The sequence below is a fragment of the Vidua macroura genome, chromosome Z (assembly GCF_024509145.1).
Source record: "Vidua macroura isolate BioBank_ID:100142 chromosome Z, ASM2450914v1, whole genome shotgun sequence".
Classification (NCBI taxonomy): Eukaryota; Metazoa; Chordata; class Aves; order Passeriformes; family Viduidae; genus Vidua; species Vidua macroura.
In genome coordinates, this window is record NC_071611.1 from 24,108,648 (window position 1) to 24,125,097 (window position 16,450).

The 16,450-nt window shown below is 45.5% G+C and overlaps 1 protein-coding gene across 1 annotated transcript; it reads right to left on the reverse strand.

Annotated features, from left to right (window-relative positions):
* Positions 1-7,056: 7,056 nt before the first annotated feature.
* Positions 7,057-15,831, reverse strand: DMRT3 (doublesex and mab-3 related transcription factor 3). The gene is made up of 2 exons (XM_054004211.1): positions 15,393-15,831; positions 7,057-8,207 (listed from the first exon to the last, which is right to left on the reverse strand). The coding sequence occupies exons 1-2, from the start codon at positions 15,829-15,831 to the stop codon at positions 7,243-7,245; spliced, it is 1,404 nt and encodes a 467-aa protein (XP_053860186.1). The 3' UTR covers positions 7,057-7,242.
* Between the last annotated feature and the right edge of the window lie 619 nt (positions 15,832-16,450).

Below are 16,450 nucleotides of genomic sequence, written 5' to 3' on the forward strand. Positions count from 1 at the left end.
AGTTCTTTCAGGCAGCAATTTTAATCCTCTGCAGGTAAATTAAAACCAGGTCACAGTAACTAGCCCACCTGCATTTTCAGGCCTCAGAAAGTGTGCAAAAACACTGGAGGAATGGTGCTGTAAAGAAGCTGAGAGGTCAGAGAAGAGCCACTACGAGTAGGATGGTGGTGATTGTACTGTATCTCACCACACCTACTACCACAGTTACTTCTCCTACTGCCAGAACAATGGAGAGCAGTGATGACCAAATCAGGAAATATATGAATGCCAAAAAATAATTCAACAAGCAAGGTGTTTGCTTGAGTTTTTCTAAGTCAGAAAATAAGCCATTCACCTGGGAATTGGTCATAGCTTTCCATATACATACACCACGCAAGTCTGATAAAACCTCATGCAGTGAACTTTCTGGGAGAAGAGGGAGGCTTGAGCACAGCACAGGGAGACCAGCTCCTTTTGTCCCCTAGCTCTGGTATAGATCTTTCTGTTCCCTTTTCAAGGCAACAGCAATGTGAGCATAAACTCTGATAGCTCAGGCTTGGGCCTGGGAAAGACCCACTCCCCAGATGCTATTGAAGGTCAGAAATTATCCTTTCCTTCCCTCCCCTCCCCCTCACTCCCTCCTCATGTGTTTCAAAGTTCTGCAAAAAAACCCCAAACCCAGCCCAATTCCCACTTGTGTGCAAGGGCTCTAGTGATTGTTGCCTGTACTGTGCTTTCACCAACATAGCTGAGAATTGCCAAAGGAGATATGTGTGGGCACATTAAACTAATGGTCTCTTCCTTTTAGAGCCTTAGAAAACTTACCACTTTGTAAAATTTTTGAAAAAAAAAATTAAATAAATTAACTTCTCCCTTATACCATCCTTTTCCTGAAAATCAATTATTTGGCAGTGGAGAAAAAAAAAAATAAAAATACATGTGGCCAAATGTTCCTTTTATTTATATCTCTGCAGATCATTAGAGAAAAAGAAATTACAGCAGAAAGAGCAAGGAAGAAAATTCATAACTTACACATAGCTGACCATAGCTCTACTAGTGACTAAGTCATATGGTCTAAAATGTAATAACTGTGAGTTGAGCTGTGAGTTGAGTTAAATCTGTGAAGGGTATTAAAGTCTCCTGAAGAGGGTTTGGAGTAAGGATGAAGCCATGCAGAATAATTTTCTGTAGTTTAGGAATGTTTCTCTTGAGAACGTGTTGTTTTTTCACACATAGACTACGTAGCCATACCAGACATTGAGCATTATCCTTACTTTACTAGAGAAAAAGGCATGTTCAAGGTGACAACCAACTGATTTTGGTTCCCAGGAAAGTTGTTAGCTGTGCAATGTGAACAGCTGCAAGCACCCTTCAGGAACCTGTTCCTAGTGAGTCGAGATATTAATATGCAGAGGCAGAGAAACTTAAATTTTTACCACAGCTCTCCCTCAGGTACAATGTGAGGATTGCTTCTGCATCCCTTACCACATGAGTCATTTAGCCTTATAAGTGATAAAGTGATAAAAAATCTAGATTTGACAAGTAGCACAGAAATATTTCTGAGTATTTCAATGTCTCCTTTATGTTTTTCTGTGTATGGTGAATTTTATCTCTCTCTCTTCCCAGTTTATACTCACCATGGCAAGAAGAAATGTCAGCAATGTGCAGAGGGACTAGGCTGCAAAGAAAGCTGTTTCCAAAAATGGGTTTGAGCTTTTCCTGCTTTGCATGCAACAAAGAAGGAAAGCTTCTATCAGTTACCACAAGCACCTTCACGGTCACACTGCTGCCACACTACTCACTGCCTTCCTCCTTCCAGTTGGTGCGTGCCCACTCCTGAGGGGCTGCAGCCCCCAAGCTGAGATTGTACTGCTGGCCTAAGTGCCAGGGTGTGCTTGCCCTTCCCACAGAGAGGAGGGGTAGCTCCTCTCTGAGACCAGCTCCTCCTGAGCCTGCACACCTCCCTGTGCCACACAAGTCCTGGAAGAATTAAGATTTCATTGTGTCTCAAATTCTGCTTTCTCACTTTTCCTCAACCTTCTGCTGATTCATGTATTCTCTGACTCTCGGAGGCGGGTGAGGGGGGAAGGTGATTAGCACAATTTTGTCACAAGATTTCTGGTTTTATCTAGGTGTTACAGAGGAGAAAGTTGGAATGTATAAGGTGCATAAACTCAAAAGAGGGAGGAAGAAAGAACCCAGTGTTTACCTTAGGTCTCACAACTTTTAGCCATTTTGTGACAGTTGTTTGCTCAGGACTATCTAAGGATAATCCTGAGGTTTTCAGGAGAATTCTTGCTGAAGGCAGTCACAGGTCAGCCATTGAAAAGTTATAGTCTCTCTCACACAGAGAAAAAATCAGAAAGAGAATCTTACCATACATGATCTGATAAACACTATGTTCTACTCTCTTGCTTACAGAACACTTAAACTCTTAGCAAATTTTCATATAAAAACAATTAAAACCTTGTAGTGTTATCTTTATCTCACAGGGAGGGAAAATTCTTCCTCAGGGTGTAGGGCAGAGCAAGGATGTAACCTTGCAAAAGTTTCTCCTGTCTCTCAGCTTAATCTCCTGCACAGCTTGCAAAGAGATAAAATAGCAAACCACACTCCTAAGGTGTTGGAAATATTTTCTTTCTGTTGCAGCTTCAGGAGAGCATGGTCTCTGGCAGGAGGCCTCTTTATATCTTCCTCTGTAGAGGCCAAATCTTTCTGTACATATGATTCTCTGTATCCATCCTCCACATGATCTGGTAGTGATCTAAGGGGTGGATTCTCCACTTAAGGTTAGGATTTGGCCTGTGTACAGGCATGTTTAGTGAATAGCTGTGGCCATGGCTTTCAAGCACGTCTGCTAATGTGGAAATTAATGAAATTAATCTCTAGTGAGGAACACAACCATTAACCAAGATTCCTCTTGTAGCATGCATGCAACACTGAGTCATGCATGAAATCTGTGACACTGCAGAAATGTTGCAGGGAGCACATTAAAGAAACATCATTTCGAGTAAAAAGTCTTGTCTTTGTTATCTTCCGGTGGCAGAGTAGTGTGAGAATGGTAAATATTGTATTAAGTTAGTTTTTATAGGGAAGGGAGAAGAATGATGCGTCAAAGTTAAACGTCCACTAAAACTGAAGTTTAGATAGTACGCATTCAGAAATAATTTTATTTTCCAGTAATGACAATATGCAATATCACGTAAGAAATGAAATTGAAGAATTGATCTTATTCTTCAAATACAGGATAGCTTCAATATTAAAATTAACATATAAATTTAGCATAAATCTTATTTCCCCACTCATGTCTGCTGAGTAAATGCACATAAAGAATGAATCACTGAAACAGTATACTGAGAGAATCAGAGTAATTTTTCAAAGATGTCAGCACAAATGTGAGGTGAGCCTGTTCACCAAGCATACAACAAATATTTCAGAGGTGGTCCTTCAGACCCACAAGAGGGACAAGTCAGGGACCCCCAGGAAAGTAGCACAACACCAGCAAGGACAAGGCAAGGGTTAGTTTGGGGCAGCACATCCCCATTGTGCTGTGCTTACCCCTGTTGTCCCTCTGACTATTCCATTATCTACAGCTATGAGAGATACTGGAGAATGTGAGCATCACACTAGGGCTCTCCATGGCATTCAATTGAGGGAGAAATTGTTATTGTTATTGTTTACATCATTGTTGGCCTTAACCACCTTGTCACAGTTAGAGGTCAGCTAGTGGGGATTTGGTTATGTGCATCTGGGGCAGCTGCCAGCCTCTGCAGAGCCCACTGCACTGGTGTCTGGTGGGCCTCAGACCTGGACAAGCAGAAAGCTGTGAGCAGAGAGAGCTTTCTGTGGCATTTCCCATAGAGCTGACAGTGAAATCACCTCTCTGACAGGAGAAAAAGCAGTCCTAGGGCACCCAAAAGACACTCCAGAGGGGCTGCTCAGACAGGAGCAGGAGCTGTAGCTCGGTGCTGAATGTCTCTTGCTCCAAGAAAGCCACAGCTGCACTAGTACCCAAAAAAAGACTTCAAAAAAAATCTAAAAGAAAAAAAACCAACAACCCGTTGGACTCTGAGATCCTACAGAGACCTCACCAGGCTCAAGGCATTCTTCTTGGTGCTTGAAATTTTTTTTTTTTTTTTCCCTCAAGGTGTTTCTGGGCATCAATGCTTCCAGCTTCAACCCTCCTCATTCCGATGTCCTCTCCTCCTCAGCATGAAGTACTTGCTCCGACGAGGAGATACCCTTGTTTGCCACAAGATGGAGCAGGGAAATGCAAGTTTTAGGCGCTGCTGGGCCGCGGAGCGGTGGGAATCCCAGGATGCTACTCCGACGCGGGCGCTCCGCAGGCTCAGGACCAGTCCCGCTACCGTCAGCTGCGGTGGCACGGCTGTCACCGCTCTCGGGGAAAGCACAGCCGGAGCCAGGCTGGGGACCGCCAGCTCTGGGGAGGCCACTGCGGGCCCGAACTAGATGCGGCAGATGGGCTCCAGCAGAAACGGACTGCCCTTGCGGTTGCCCTTGATGGGAGGGTGGGATTGCGTGGGCAACCCCCATCAGCACAGCAAAGGTCTGAGGAACAGGTCCCAGCATTGTGCAGGCAGAAAAAGATTCTTGCCAATATGCCAAGGGATCCTTAAAAATTTTATCTGCTTGTAGTGCCAGCCTGGACAATACAACTAGATGAACAAAGATATTTCTCAAAGGTATCATTGCAGGCAAACATATATTTTTTTAAAAAAATCTTCTGGATAACTAAAATATTGCGTGGTCAAACAAAAATTACTGTTCAACACGAACATTTGCATTTCTTATTTTGGACAGAGATATATTTGCTTTATTTAAGAAAAGAAAATGTATTTGTCAATGGAGTCAGATGAGAGACAAGGATTATTTTAACTTGTTTCTTTTTTTCAGAAAATGGCTTGTCAAAAGAGGTAGAATTTTAAAAATCATACCACCAAATTTGCATTTTTCACCACAAGTGTGATAGGAATTCATTCCATGTTAGCCAAGGGTCATCTTTCTTTGAAAGATATGTTCCAATGCCAAGATGCCAAGATTCAGTTCTTTGAAAATAGCAGGTATGAGCTTTTGCAGATATCACAGTTTTGTCTTTCTGCTGAAGATGATTCAACATCTGTAGCAAAACAAGCACACAAATAAACAAGTAAAACAAACAAAAACCCTCCACTGAGATTTCATTTAAAGTACAGAAGATACCTAAGATTTCTGCAGGAAGGAAATCTGCTCAAAACTGCAGCCCCAGGGCCTATCCACTCTTATCTAGCCTTTGACAATTTCTCGGAAATGTGTCAGAACACAGTGTTTCACTGCCACCTGCCTTTCTGTTTGCAAGATCTATTTTACATATTACTTTTCTCTCTGGGGTGGCTGTAAGATGAATTTGTTTACAAATGCCATGTGAATGCAGGCAAATCTGTCAGTACACAACTGAAATCCTGTATTTAGGAAAACTCCAAATGCTTGCACATTTACATTTCCATAAGGGAATTCTTATTTTTTTCCTCCCTTTCCCTGCTTTTATGTCTTTGTAGCATAACCAATGAAATGCTTTTCTGAACAGGCTGGAAATTTATGCAAGATAAAGTATCTTTTAGTCAATTTATCCCCGAAGGAAAATAAAGTCATTATTTTATTCTCCTTTTTGTGCGTATTCAGTACCTTTATAAAATGAAAGATTCATCATGTGCACAAGACTTACAGAACATGAAGTGCCAAATGAGAACACAGGCATTTGTATCAACAATGACACCAGATAACATGCCTGATACACTTATATAACAGCTTTAAAGTCCATCTGCTTCAGAGTCCAACTTCAGGGTAGTCTCACAATTTTTTTGAGGTGTGGGACTAAGCCCCAAACCTGAAAGACCAAAGAGTCTTTTAATCTGCATTCAGAGGTGTGTTTTGTAAAAGTCAATTGTCAAGCATACATAGTCACTTGTGAACAGTTGAAAAAATGACACTAAGAGCTTAACAAACTTCTAAGTGGACATTAAACTTAGAGGCATTCCTTGTCAGAAGCAATTCCTAATGTTACTCAGACACACATAAATATGCAGTGTAATCAATGCATGCAATCATGCAATAAACTGTTCAAACCATTAATTTCCTAGGGGAAAAGGGGACTTGCCATTTGCCTAAAATTTATTTTAAAGAAATGCCCACAATTACATCCTAATTCCTTTTTTTTTCTACTTCTACAGAATAGGAAAAAAGATGCTTCTGAAGCATTGGGAGAGCCTTTTGTTTTCTGCTTTCTGTGATTTTAGCAAGCTCTGCTTTACTCAGCTGAGCTTGGAAATATCTGCAGTACAAATACAAGAGACATCAGCTTCCCTGATGACAGCTTTTGCCTAATCTCAGTTGCAAGTTACAAGTCAGGGAAGCAAAACCCAGACTTGGAAAAAGAGGTTTCCCCTGACTGCAGCTGCTGGAGCTGGACATTTTAACCCCAGCTGAGAACTAATCAGCTCTCTATCTTCAGAATGTTATTTGCCCAGTATAAATGACATAAACCAAGATCACCATCTTAGTTTATTTTTCTAGAGTCCTTAGCATGCTACATTAACCTGACAATGCTTAATCTGGTGTTCATTTCACAATACACTTCATGCAATTCACAGCTGTAATTGGTTTTACACTGACATTACACATTTCAACCTAGCCATGGGAAAAGAATAACTCTTAATAATATTTCTCTGAAAAGTGTCCAAGCTCAACCGGCACAGAAGCAGCTCATGTTAGTTGCATGTGTGTATTTCTTTCTTCTGCCTTTTCTTTCACTGCAAGGATGATCACTGGCATAAGATTATAAGGTCCTTGGTTTAGACCATTTGCATTTGAACTATGTTTGCTTGATTTCTTATGTCCTGAGGAGTTCTCAATTATAAAACAGCATTCAAGTATTCTAATTTAACATCCCCATTTTTCTGAGTTAAGGAACAAAGTAGACCTTGGGCTTCTGTTTCCATTATGAGTCTTCTAGAGTCCCATAACTGGTAGCCATAAAGTCTTCCTTTGCAACACACACTCAGCACTAAAGCCAGAGTATTGCTATTTGGCATTATCCAGTGAAGTGCAAGAAATTCAATAAGTTACGTCTTTATTGCTATAGTACAATACCAAGCAATTTTTTAATACAATTGCGAGAGTTTTGTAGAGTACATGTCCCTCCTCTTAGGGGCCAGTAGTTCAGCTGCACTGTGAGTATCGCTTAGCTGTCACAAGTCAAATGTCAGTCTAAGAAGATGTGTTGAGTATTCTTGAGTCTGAAGAATCAGACCTTTCCTCATATTCATCTTCTGTGTAAATTGGTTGCTTAGACACAATTGGACATCCATCATCAGGAATTGAAATCCTAGGATCTTCTGATGAGCGGGAAGGAAGGACATGTGAGCTTCGGAAAACAGTGGCTGAGTTGCTAGAGAAAGGACTGATATACTGGGACCGTAGCTGGTACTGCTGCTGCAATGTCATGGTGTTCCACAGGGTGACGTCGTTGGGCAGGAACGGGCTGGACTGGTTTCTTGCCAAAGTGTTCCTCAGCATCAGCGGGTAGCGCGGTGGCTGAGGGAAAGGGTGCTGCAAAGGTACAGCTAGAGGATTTGGCACAACATTACTGGAATCAGCAGAGAACCTCAGAGTGTCGGGAACTCTAAATGCCGAGCCCACAGACCACTTGGAAGATGAAATAGGATAGGAACTCAGTGTGTGTTCAAAAATATGCCCATTGGAAGGCAAAACAAGACCATCCGATTCTGCAGGACTTCTCTCTCCACTAGCCACTGAAGACCGACTGGACAGAAGAACCTCTACAGCACTCACCAGGTCACCGCCACACCCCTTCAGGATCAATTCTAGCACAGCTGGCTTTTGGTTAGGGAAAATCTTTTTCAAGACTTCAAGTGGGGGTCTGTTTGCTTTCAAACTGAATGGTAAAGAAACTGTCCCAGACGGACCTTCTATCAGGAGGTGGTTCTGCTCTGGGTGGTACTTGGGGCTGTCTGGACGGTTCTCTGTGCCCCCACCATTTTTCTGAACTGCAAAACTGACCTCATCCACTGAAACAATTTCAGGGCTTTCGGGGTTGAAACAACTTTTGGCTTTAGTCATGTCTGGGGAACTCCTTTGGTCCGTGTCTTTGTCACTGTAGGTCTCGGCACTGTCTGCTCCACTTGCATCACCCAACCGCTCCTCATTCACGTCTGCAAAGAGAAGTCAGAGAAATTAACAGAAAACTGAGGCCAAAAGCTTATACAGAGATTTGAGGATGCTGTCTTATTAAAGTGAACAGACCAGGACTCTAAGGGGGAAAAAGTATTTTTTCTCAGAGATCCTGCAAAATTTAAGGTATCTTTGCAATATGCCATGAGAATAAAACCGCAAAAGGATAATGTGACCTGATCTAGACATACTCTGCCTCATTCTCTCATGTGCAAGCAAAGAAGCTGTGATCATTTTTCTGCTGCATCAAAAGTGCTGTATCTATCCTTTCTTATTGGTTACAAGGCAGCAACACACCACCCAACAGCAAGATTTCTCAGAGGAACTTCAGCACTTTCACATCATAATTTCTCACGAGCACCATTTCATTGTCTGTGAGCTGAAGAGGGCATTTAGGAGATGAAGATTTGTTGTAGATGTTGGCGAACCCAATGGGAAGAATGATGATGTCTAACTCCATTTCAGAAGGCTGAATGATTTCTTTATTATAATTATGCTATAATACATTAATATACTATATAAAAGAGGATACTAAAAACTACATGCTACTTTGTCTAACTATCATATCTCACCAACTCACAACTCGTGACCCTGTTCTCCAGAGCCCAGACACAGGTGGATCCAATTGGCCAACAGGCCCAAACAATCCACCATGATCCAACCAAGCAATCACTCTAGGTAAACAATTCTCCAAACACATTCCACAAGAGAAAAACAAGGAGCAGAAATAGAAATTGTTTTCTCTTTCTTTCTCTCTGTGCACCTCAATAAAAAATCCTGAGAGAGAGAGAAATGTGCTTACCACAAAAATTCCTCTGCAGCTCCAACAGCATTGGTGGAACCACTCCATTATGACTATGGGTTGAAGGTTTAAAAAGTCTTCAAATAAATAAATGTATTCCAGTTCTGAAGAAACTGGTTCCTCCCATAGAAATCAGCTCCTCCCACAGCAAGAATTGCAGCTTTTCCTCTAAACCCTTAAGTATGTCTGATGCCTTGTCGCATCCAAGCACGTATTCTAGAAAAGTCTGGTTTAGAAAAGACATCTGGAAGGCATTTGGTCCAAAATCCTCTTCAAAGTGTGAGCAACCTTAAACAAAGAGTAGGTTGCTCATGTCCCTGTTTATCTGAGTTTTAAATAATTCCAAGGATGAGGACCCCACAACCTCTCTTAGCAATTGTTCCAGGTATCTTGCTTTCTGAGAGCTGAGTATGGAGCTGAAAACAGGCCCACTGGCCATGCTGTCTCCAGATGGACACTCAAAACTCTTTGGTAATGCCTGACCAGACTATGGAACCTTTTGAAATAAGATTGCTTGTTGGCAAGAAGAAAGGAAGCACGCTTGCTTATGCAAAAGAGGATCAATATACTTGCTTGAGATTGTTCATTGTTATTTCCCAAGAACACAGTTCTGCTGGCTTTCCTCATTGAGCACAATGTTTACGTTCTTGGGAAACATCAATGCATGGGGAGAAGATTGCTGTCCAAGCTGCAGCTGACAGTCTACTTTAACCACACAAGGTAGTGCTTTTGAAGGCACAAATGGGAAGGACTATCTGCAAAAATCAATACAACTGTTTGCTTCATTTTCCAAGCCCCTGTCAAACAATCCAACTAAATAAAGTAACTGTAAGAAGCAAGCAAAGGCTCCTAAAATGTGCTGATGATCCCATCTGCCCAACTGAGACGGAACCAGTTAGAGGTGTGCAAGAACCTGAGCCTCACTGCTCACCATCTTCTACCTTCCTCTAACTGCAGGAACAGGCAGGGCATCTTCTCATCAGTTAGTGAGCTAAGTTTAACTTTTAACAGATCAGCATGAAAAAAAAGACTATTAATGGAATTTATCCACTAGAGAGAAAGAAGTCAGGGTCTGAGCAAGCCTGGGCTGAGTGAGAAGCCACTATGCTCAGCACAGTGGGAGCTATAAATAAAGAAGAGATCCTGGCAGAGCACAGCCTGACAGTGTGAGCATGGCAAAGGAAGGTTCTCCTCATGAGGATAGCTGTACCTGGCAGAAATGATGGGCCATCCTACAGAGATATGGGATGCTGCTAATTTGGGCTGTGGAAGATAAGTGTGTAGCTGAGGAATACAGATGCTCTTACAAAGACCTCACTCCTTGCAGCAGGATAACCCATTTTCAGAACTGTTTTTTACACTGGTGATGCTGCCTGTTGAATGCAAACATGGAAGCAGTAACTCTGCATGTTCTATGTTAGTGAGAAGGCCACGTACATTTCCTCTTTCTCATATGTTCAGTGCATCAATCTTGCTTTAGCAGCCAAAGCAGAATGTAGGAATTGCTTGCTGATAGCAAACTGGCACATGCATCCTTTTGAGGAGGTGCTAAGATATTGGCATAGCTCATCCATTATTGAGAAAACATGAGACTCACACTACTTCCCTTTTAATTCCTTCACTATGCATTTATTACAAATCTTGGCAAATGGACATTCAAGGCTTAGCAGGCAGTCTAAGGACATCCAACTACCTTGTCCCTATCTTGACAGAGTTAGAGAGGCTGTTTAAGGAAGATGATAGCCCTAATTTTCACATAAATAGACTGCACTTTGATGACTAATATTACCAAATGGAGTGAAAGCAAGGAGAACATATTTCAGAATTACCTCATGCTCACATTTACAGTGTATCTTTATGGGATGAGAGCAAGTACTGCTGTGGAGAAAATATGTGTTTATTTAAAAAAAACCAGCAAGCAAACAAATGCCTTCAAATCAGTTAAGGTATCTCAAATATATTCCCTTATCCTTACAAAATGTTATTTTCAAGATATTTCAGATTTGCTTCATTTTCTGTACCCTTAAAAATATCCTTATGAGTCTTGCCTAAAAATCTTTCATCTAATTCTGAAAACTCGCCCCACTGAATTTTGCCTCTTTATCATCAGAAGACTGCACAGATGCTGGCTCTTAGCTTTTGTGCAGGGGCAGTCTCCTCATACAGCACAGGTCATAACGATGCATCTCACTATACTTGCAGGGACAGACCTGGAAAACGAGATTTCGTTGATTTTAAATCGAAGTGGTGCTATTAACACACAGAGAATTACCCTCTCCTGGCTGCCACTGAGCATGGAGGCTGCTGTATTTTTCCCTCTGTCTTTTTGAGAGCATTTCTGGCTGCGGTGTCAGGCAGCTCCATGTCCGGGCTGGGGCGGTGCGCAGGTGTCACACCCCAGGGTCCGAGCCTGTCTCACGGCAGCTGGCCGCTCACCTACCAGCCCTCGGGGCTTCCCTCTCTGTTAGGCTGTGTTTTAACTGCTTTAAACACCCCTTTCCTGCTACGCCGAGGGCTCGGCGTGCTCCGGGGACTGTCCCCAGCCCTTTCATGGGAACTACCACGACTGGGATTTTAGTTCATTTAAAATTGGCCCAAAAATAGTAATAGTCAAATAAACAAAAATTTGTGAAGATGCAAAATAGCCATTGTCAAATTAAAAAAAATGTGAAGTTATATTGTAAATGTCACTATGTGGACACTGAATTATGGGAATATATATGCATGTGTTAATAACAAATGTTTGTATTTTCAGGTACAAAAATAATTTTGTATTTAGAATGTACAACCTACTGCTCTTCACCAAAGCTTTTTTTATTTTCATAATTTGTAAGTTTTACATGATGATATTCTCAGCTTCAAGAAAGAAATCTTGTCCTCAGATATTTTTTACATTTGCGGGGGTTTGGGTGTTATATTTTGTTCTGTGTGAGCTCTGAGGTTTTTTTTTGCTGTATTTCTGGTAGTGGTGGTGTTTGGTTGGTTTGCTTTTTTTCTTTTTTTTTCTTTTTTTTTTTTGGGGGGGTGGGGGAGGGTGTTTGTTTTGTCTTTCTGCGGGTTTTTGTTTTTGAGAGGGTTGTTTCTTTGTGTGGCTCTGGGGTTGGATTTTTATGTTTTGGTTTTTAGGTAGAGGTTGTTTTGTTGTGTGCACGTGTGTGTGTGTGTGTGTGTGTGTGTGTGTGTTGGGGTTTTTTTCCCCCCAACACCTTCTATTTCAAATTGCCTGCATGTCAGCATCCAGTTTGTGATTCCTGGGAAAACTAAGGACACTACTTTCCTACTGATATAAAAGATGGGGAGTATTCATCAAATAATATGCATGCAGGGAGAGATACCGACCCTGATCAGGTATGCAGTGCAAATATAGATGCATATGAAACAGAACAGTGGGAGAACCGTACATGCATTTACAGTAAAATACAATACGAATTCAGCACAATATTTACCCTAATTCTTCTTGACTATCTATATGTCAATAATCATGAGTCAAATGTTGTAAAGGGGCCAAATAAAAGTAAAATAGATGAGAGGAAAAAGCTGTTCTCAAGTTAGTAACTTGTCTGGAAAACTTGGTCTAACATTTTGGAACCAAATTTTCTTCTTCTATATTCCCACTGCTGAGTCCCTGTTAAAACAGCTTGTTCTTTGACAAGCTGTCTTAGGACAGCTCTTTTCTCAACACAGATTTTCTTGTATCTCAAAAGTACCTGCTGTTTTCCTTAGTCATCTTATTAGGAAAGGCTGATACCAGAACTAGTATAACTGCACATAAAGCTAAGGCTATGTTTTTAGTGGGGGCTTTTTTGCTTTGGGTTTGACTTTACTTTTGCTGTCTGTTTGGAAGAATGGGCTGTTTCTTAGCTTGATTTTGGTTGTTGGGGCTTTGTTTAGGTTTTGGCTTTAATTACTTTCACTTCAGACCTTCTTCCCTATATTCGAAGATCAAAATACTCTGTAGGTGACTAATCACTGTTCTCAAACTAACAGAGACAGCTGCACTGCATTAAGAAGCTGGCTCTGAAAATACCAGATGAGGAAAATATCATTATACTGTTTACAAATCTTGATAACTACCACTAAGACAAATTAACACACACTCCTGGGGCAAGGAAAGTTCATGAGCACGGTATCAGGAGGAGGAATCATTCCAGGTTAGCAGAGGCAGATGCAAAAAGGGTACTTTCAGAACTTCTCAACTGTCCCACCAAAATGGCCGATTGTAGCAGGAATAAAGCAAACGGATCTGATTTTACCATATATCGGGAAATATCCCTTTGGCAGTGAAAAATCTTTTCACAAGAATAACGTCCTCGAGGAGGAAGGGTATATGTGTGTGTTTTAGAAACCGGGTGGACAGGAGGTTTATCCTCTGTTTTTACGATGATTTTAATAGTTAATGGAAGGAGAGGAAAGAGAAAACTGCCGCTCAGAGCACGCAGGATAATTGGAAATAAACAAGTCATGTGGCAAAATAAACAGTGTCTGGTGGAAGGTGACAGCAGGAACCTCTAAGGAGACCATTTTCCATTTTGCTCTCATGCATTCTCATGTTCATAAAAAATGGGGGGAAAAAACCATCTGTGACAATCAGGGACCGGGGACCACGCAGGTGAGGTCTGTGTGATCAGAAAGGCTCCCCCCCAGTTGTCCCAGGGTATCCCGGTCCCCCCAGCCCAGCCTCACCACGGGCGGGGAAGGGGGCAGGCGCAGCACCGACAGCCTTGATTTATGGAGATCTAGGTTATGTTTTGTTGTTTGTTTGTTTGTTTTTTCGCTCTGTAAAGCTATTATCAGAAAGTGCTGACTGGCTGGCAAGGAAGAATTTCTCATCAATACACTTTGATTGTATTTTGCAAACAAAATGCCTGTTGCTTGGTAACATTTCACTTGAGCCTGACCTTCCCCAAAAGTTATTGCTATCAGATTCGATTTACACTCTCCTCCCGTGATTACTGTAATCTTTTAAACCAGGAAGTTCATACATCAGGGTGAAGGAAAGTTAAACGTGTGAGTTAATATTGTTCTTATCCGACAGATTTATATCGTGCTGGCAGATGGAAACTTTCATTTTCTCGAAGAAGCAAGGCGGGTTTTTCCCCTTCTCTCCCCACCTCCTCGGCCCTATGCCCCGCTACCTCCACGCAGGGAGGAGGCCCCGGCCGGGCGCCGCCGCGTGTGCGGAGAGCGGAGGGCGTCCGCGCCGGCGGGAGGTTACGACCAGTGGGAAATTTGAGGAAAGACCCCCATGCCCGGCCCTGGGGAGAGGCCGGGGGAACTCGGCCGAGATGTGGGGAAGGGGGCTGCCGGAGGGCAGGCAGGTGGTGTCAACGTGCCGGGAAATAGGAAGTGGGTCCCAAACCACCGGCATCCTCGCCAGAGTGCCGCACTCATCCGTACCGCCGCCTCGGGCCCAGTGTGTGTCCACTCCGGTGCTGGAGGAGCAGGGCCCTATGCTGGGGCCCTGGTGGACGCCTCCGTGACTGGACTGGCTCCATGGTGCACGGCGGCGGCAGCACAGGGTTCGCCACTCTCGTCCCGGGGCACCGCGTAAAATTTTGTCACAACTTGTCAGCGGAGCGCGCTGGGCTGGCAGCGGCCTGCCTGCCGAACATCCCTATCTTAAAAGACCGTTAGCTCCCGCTCAGACAATGGACGGAACGCGACTGCGGTTCCCGAGTGTTAGTTTTGCCTCCAGAAATGTGTATTACCGACAGATCGCCCTCAAAAGGTGCCCATTGTAGGTGGTGGTTTCGGCACCCCCGACCTCTCACAAGCCGCCTCGGACGCGACCCGAAGGGTCTGCGCAGGAGGACTGGGTTGCCCCGCTCATCCCCTGCCACCACTTCGCTTTCCCCGGTCGTCATGGCTTCGCAGAAACCTTCCTGCTCCTGGAGCCGCTTTTGGTCCGAGGCTCTCTGTGCAGGTCTTGTCCTGGACGAGGTCCCGCAGCCCCGATGCCCGGTGTGCGAGAAGCTGGGAGCGGGACCGGGAGAAGCAGAGAGACATGCTAATGTGATCCACGCGGTATGCGGCCCGTTCCCGGCCGACCTGAGCGATGGGCCCAGAAGCGGCACGTCGGGGAGCCAGTTGGCAGCCGCGACGTCCGCGGATCCCCTCTACTTGTCTCGGTGGACGCGATTCTGGCTGGGGAGCGGGCCGGTCACTTTGCAGCTCCATGCTTTTTAAGAGCGATAAAATGTACCCGACGGAATTCCTCTCCATTCCCTTCCCACGGAGCACGTCGGATGAAAGGGAAAGCCTTCGCCTTTACTCTTTCCGGCCCCATCCCCCAGAACCGACAGCCGGGATCCCAGCCCTCCCTTTCCCTCCTGCCCCGGTACCGCGGTGCCCGGCCCGGCCTCACCTGCCTTGGGGAGCGGCCCCGAGAGGGCGGGAGGCGGCTCGGCGGCCCAGCGAAGGGCGGCGGCGGCGGCCAGCTCGGCGGGGGTCCGCGGCGGCGCGGCGCAGGGCGACGGCCCCGGCGGCGGCGTGGGGGGCTCCGTGTTGCCCGGCGGCCCGGGGAGGGAGCGCAAGGAGTCCGGGAGGAGGCTCTCCAGGCTTTCGTTGGCCTGCTGCCTGCGGAGCGCCACCTGCGCGGCCATCACCCGCTGCCTCTCGATGATGAGGATGCACTTCTCGCAGGTGCAGTCCTTGAAGCGGCAATAGCGCTTGTGGCCCTTCAGCCACGACAGCACGCCGTGGTTGCGGCACCGGGCGCACTTCGGTGTCCGCTGCAGCGGAGCCCGCGGTGGCTGCGACACCGGGCCGCCCATGTAGAGGTACGGGGAGCCATAGCCGTTCATGCCCGCGGGAGGAGCCCGGCCGGCTCCGGGGTGGAGAAGGCCTCAGCGAGGGCGGGCGGAGGCCGGGGCGATGAAGGAGAGGAGGCGGGCGGCTCTGCCCGCGGGCTCTGACGGGGGCGCGGCTCCAACCCCAGGCCGGCGGGGAGAGGCACCGCTCGCCGCAGTGGCACCGGCGGCCAGAGCGCTGCCGCCGGCCGGAGCGACACTGCTGCTGCCCGCGCCGCCCCGCTGAGCCCAGAGCCCCTCAGACCGCCCCCGCCCCCGCCCCCCCCCACCGCCACCCTCCTTCCCCTGCGCCGAAAGGGGAATGGAGGGAGAGAAAGATAGAGGACGAGAGGGAGGGAGAGAAGAAGGGAGGGAAGCGGCGGCGGGGGGGCCTCTGCCCCGTCGTCGGGGCGGTGGCGATGCCCGTGCCGTGCCGAACGGGTTCGTCCCTGAACGGACCGGGACCCCGGCTGTTGCCATCCACGCCCTGCCCCCTCACGACTCACGCCCCGAAGGCACCCGTGGCTGAGAGATGAGGTTTAGGAGGGCTAGGAGGTTTCTCCGGGCTATGCGTCGGCCCCGCCTCGAAAGCCCACTGGGTTTGGCGGCACGGTGTATGGCTGCTACCGCCTGT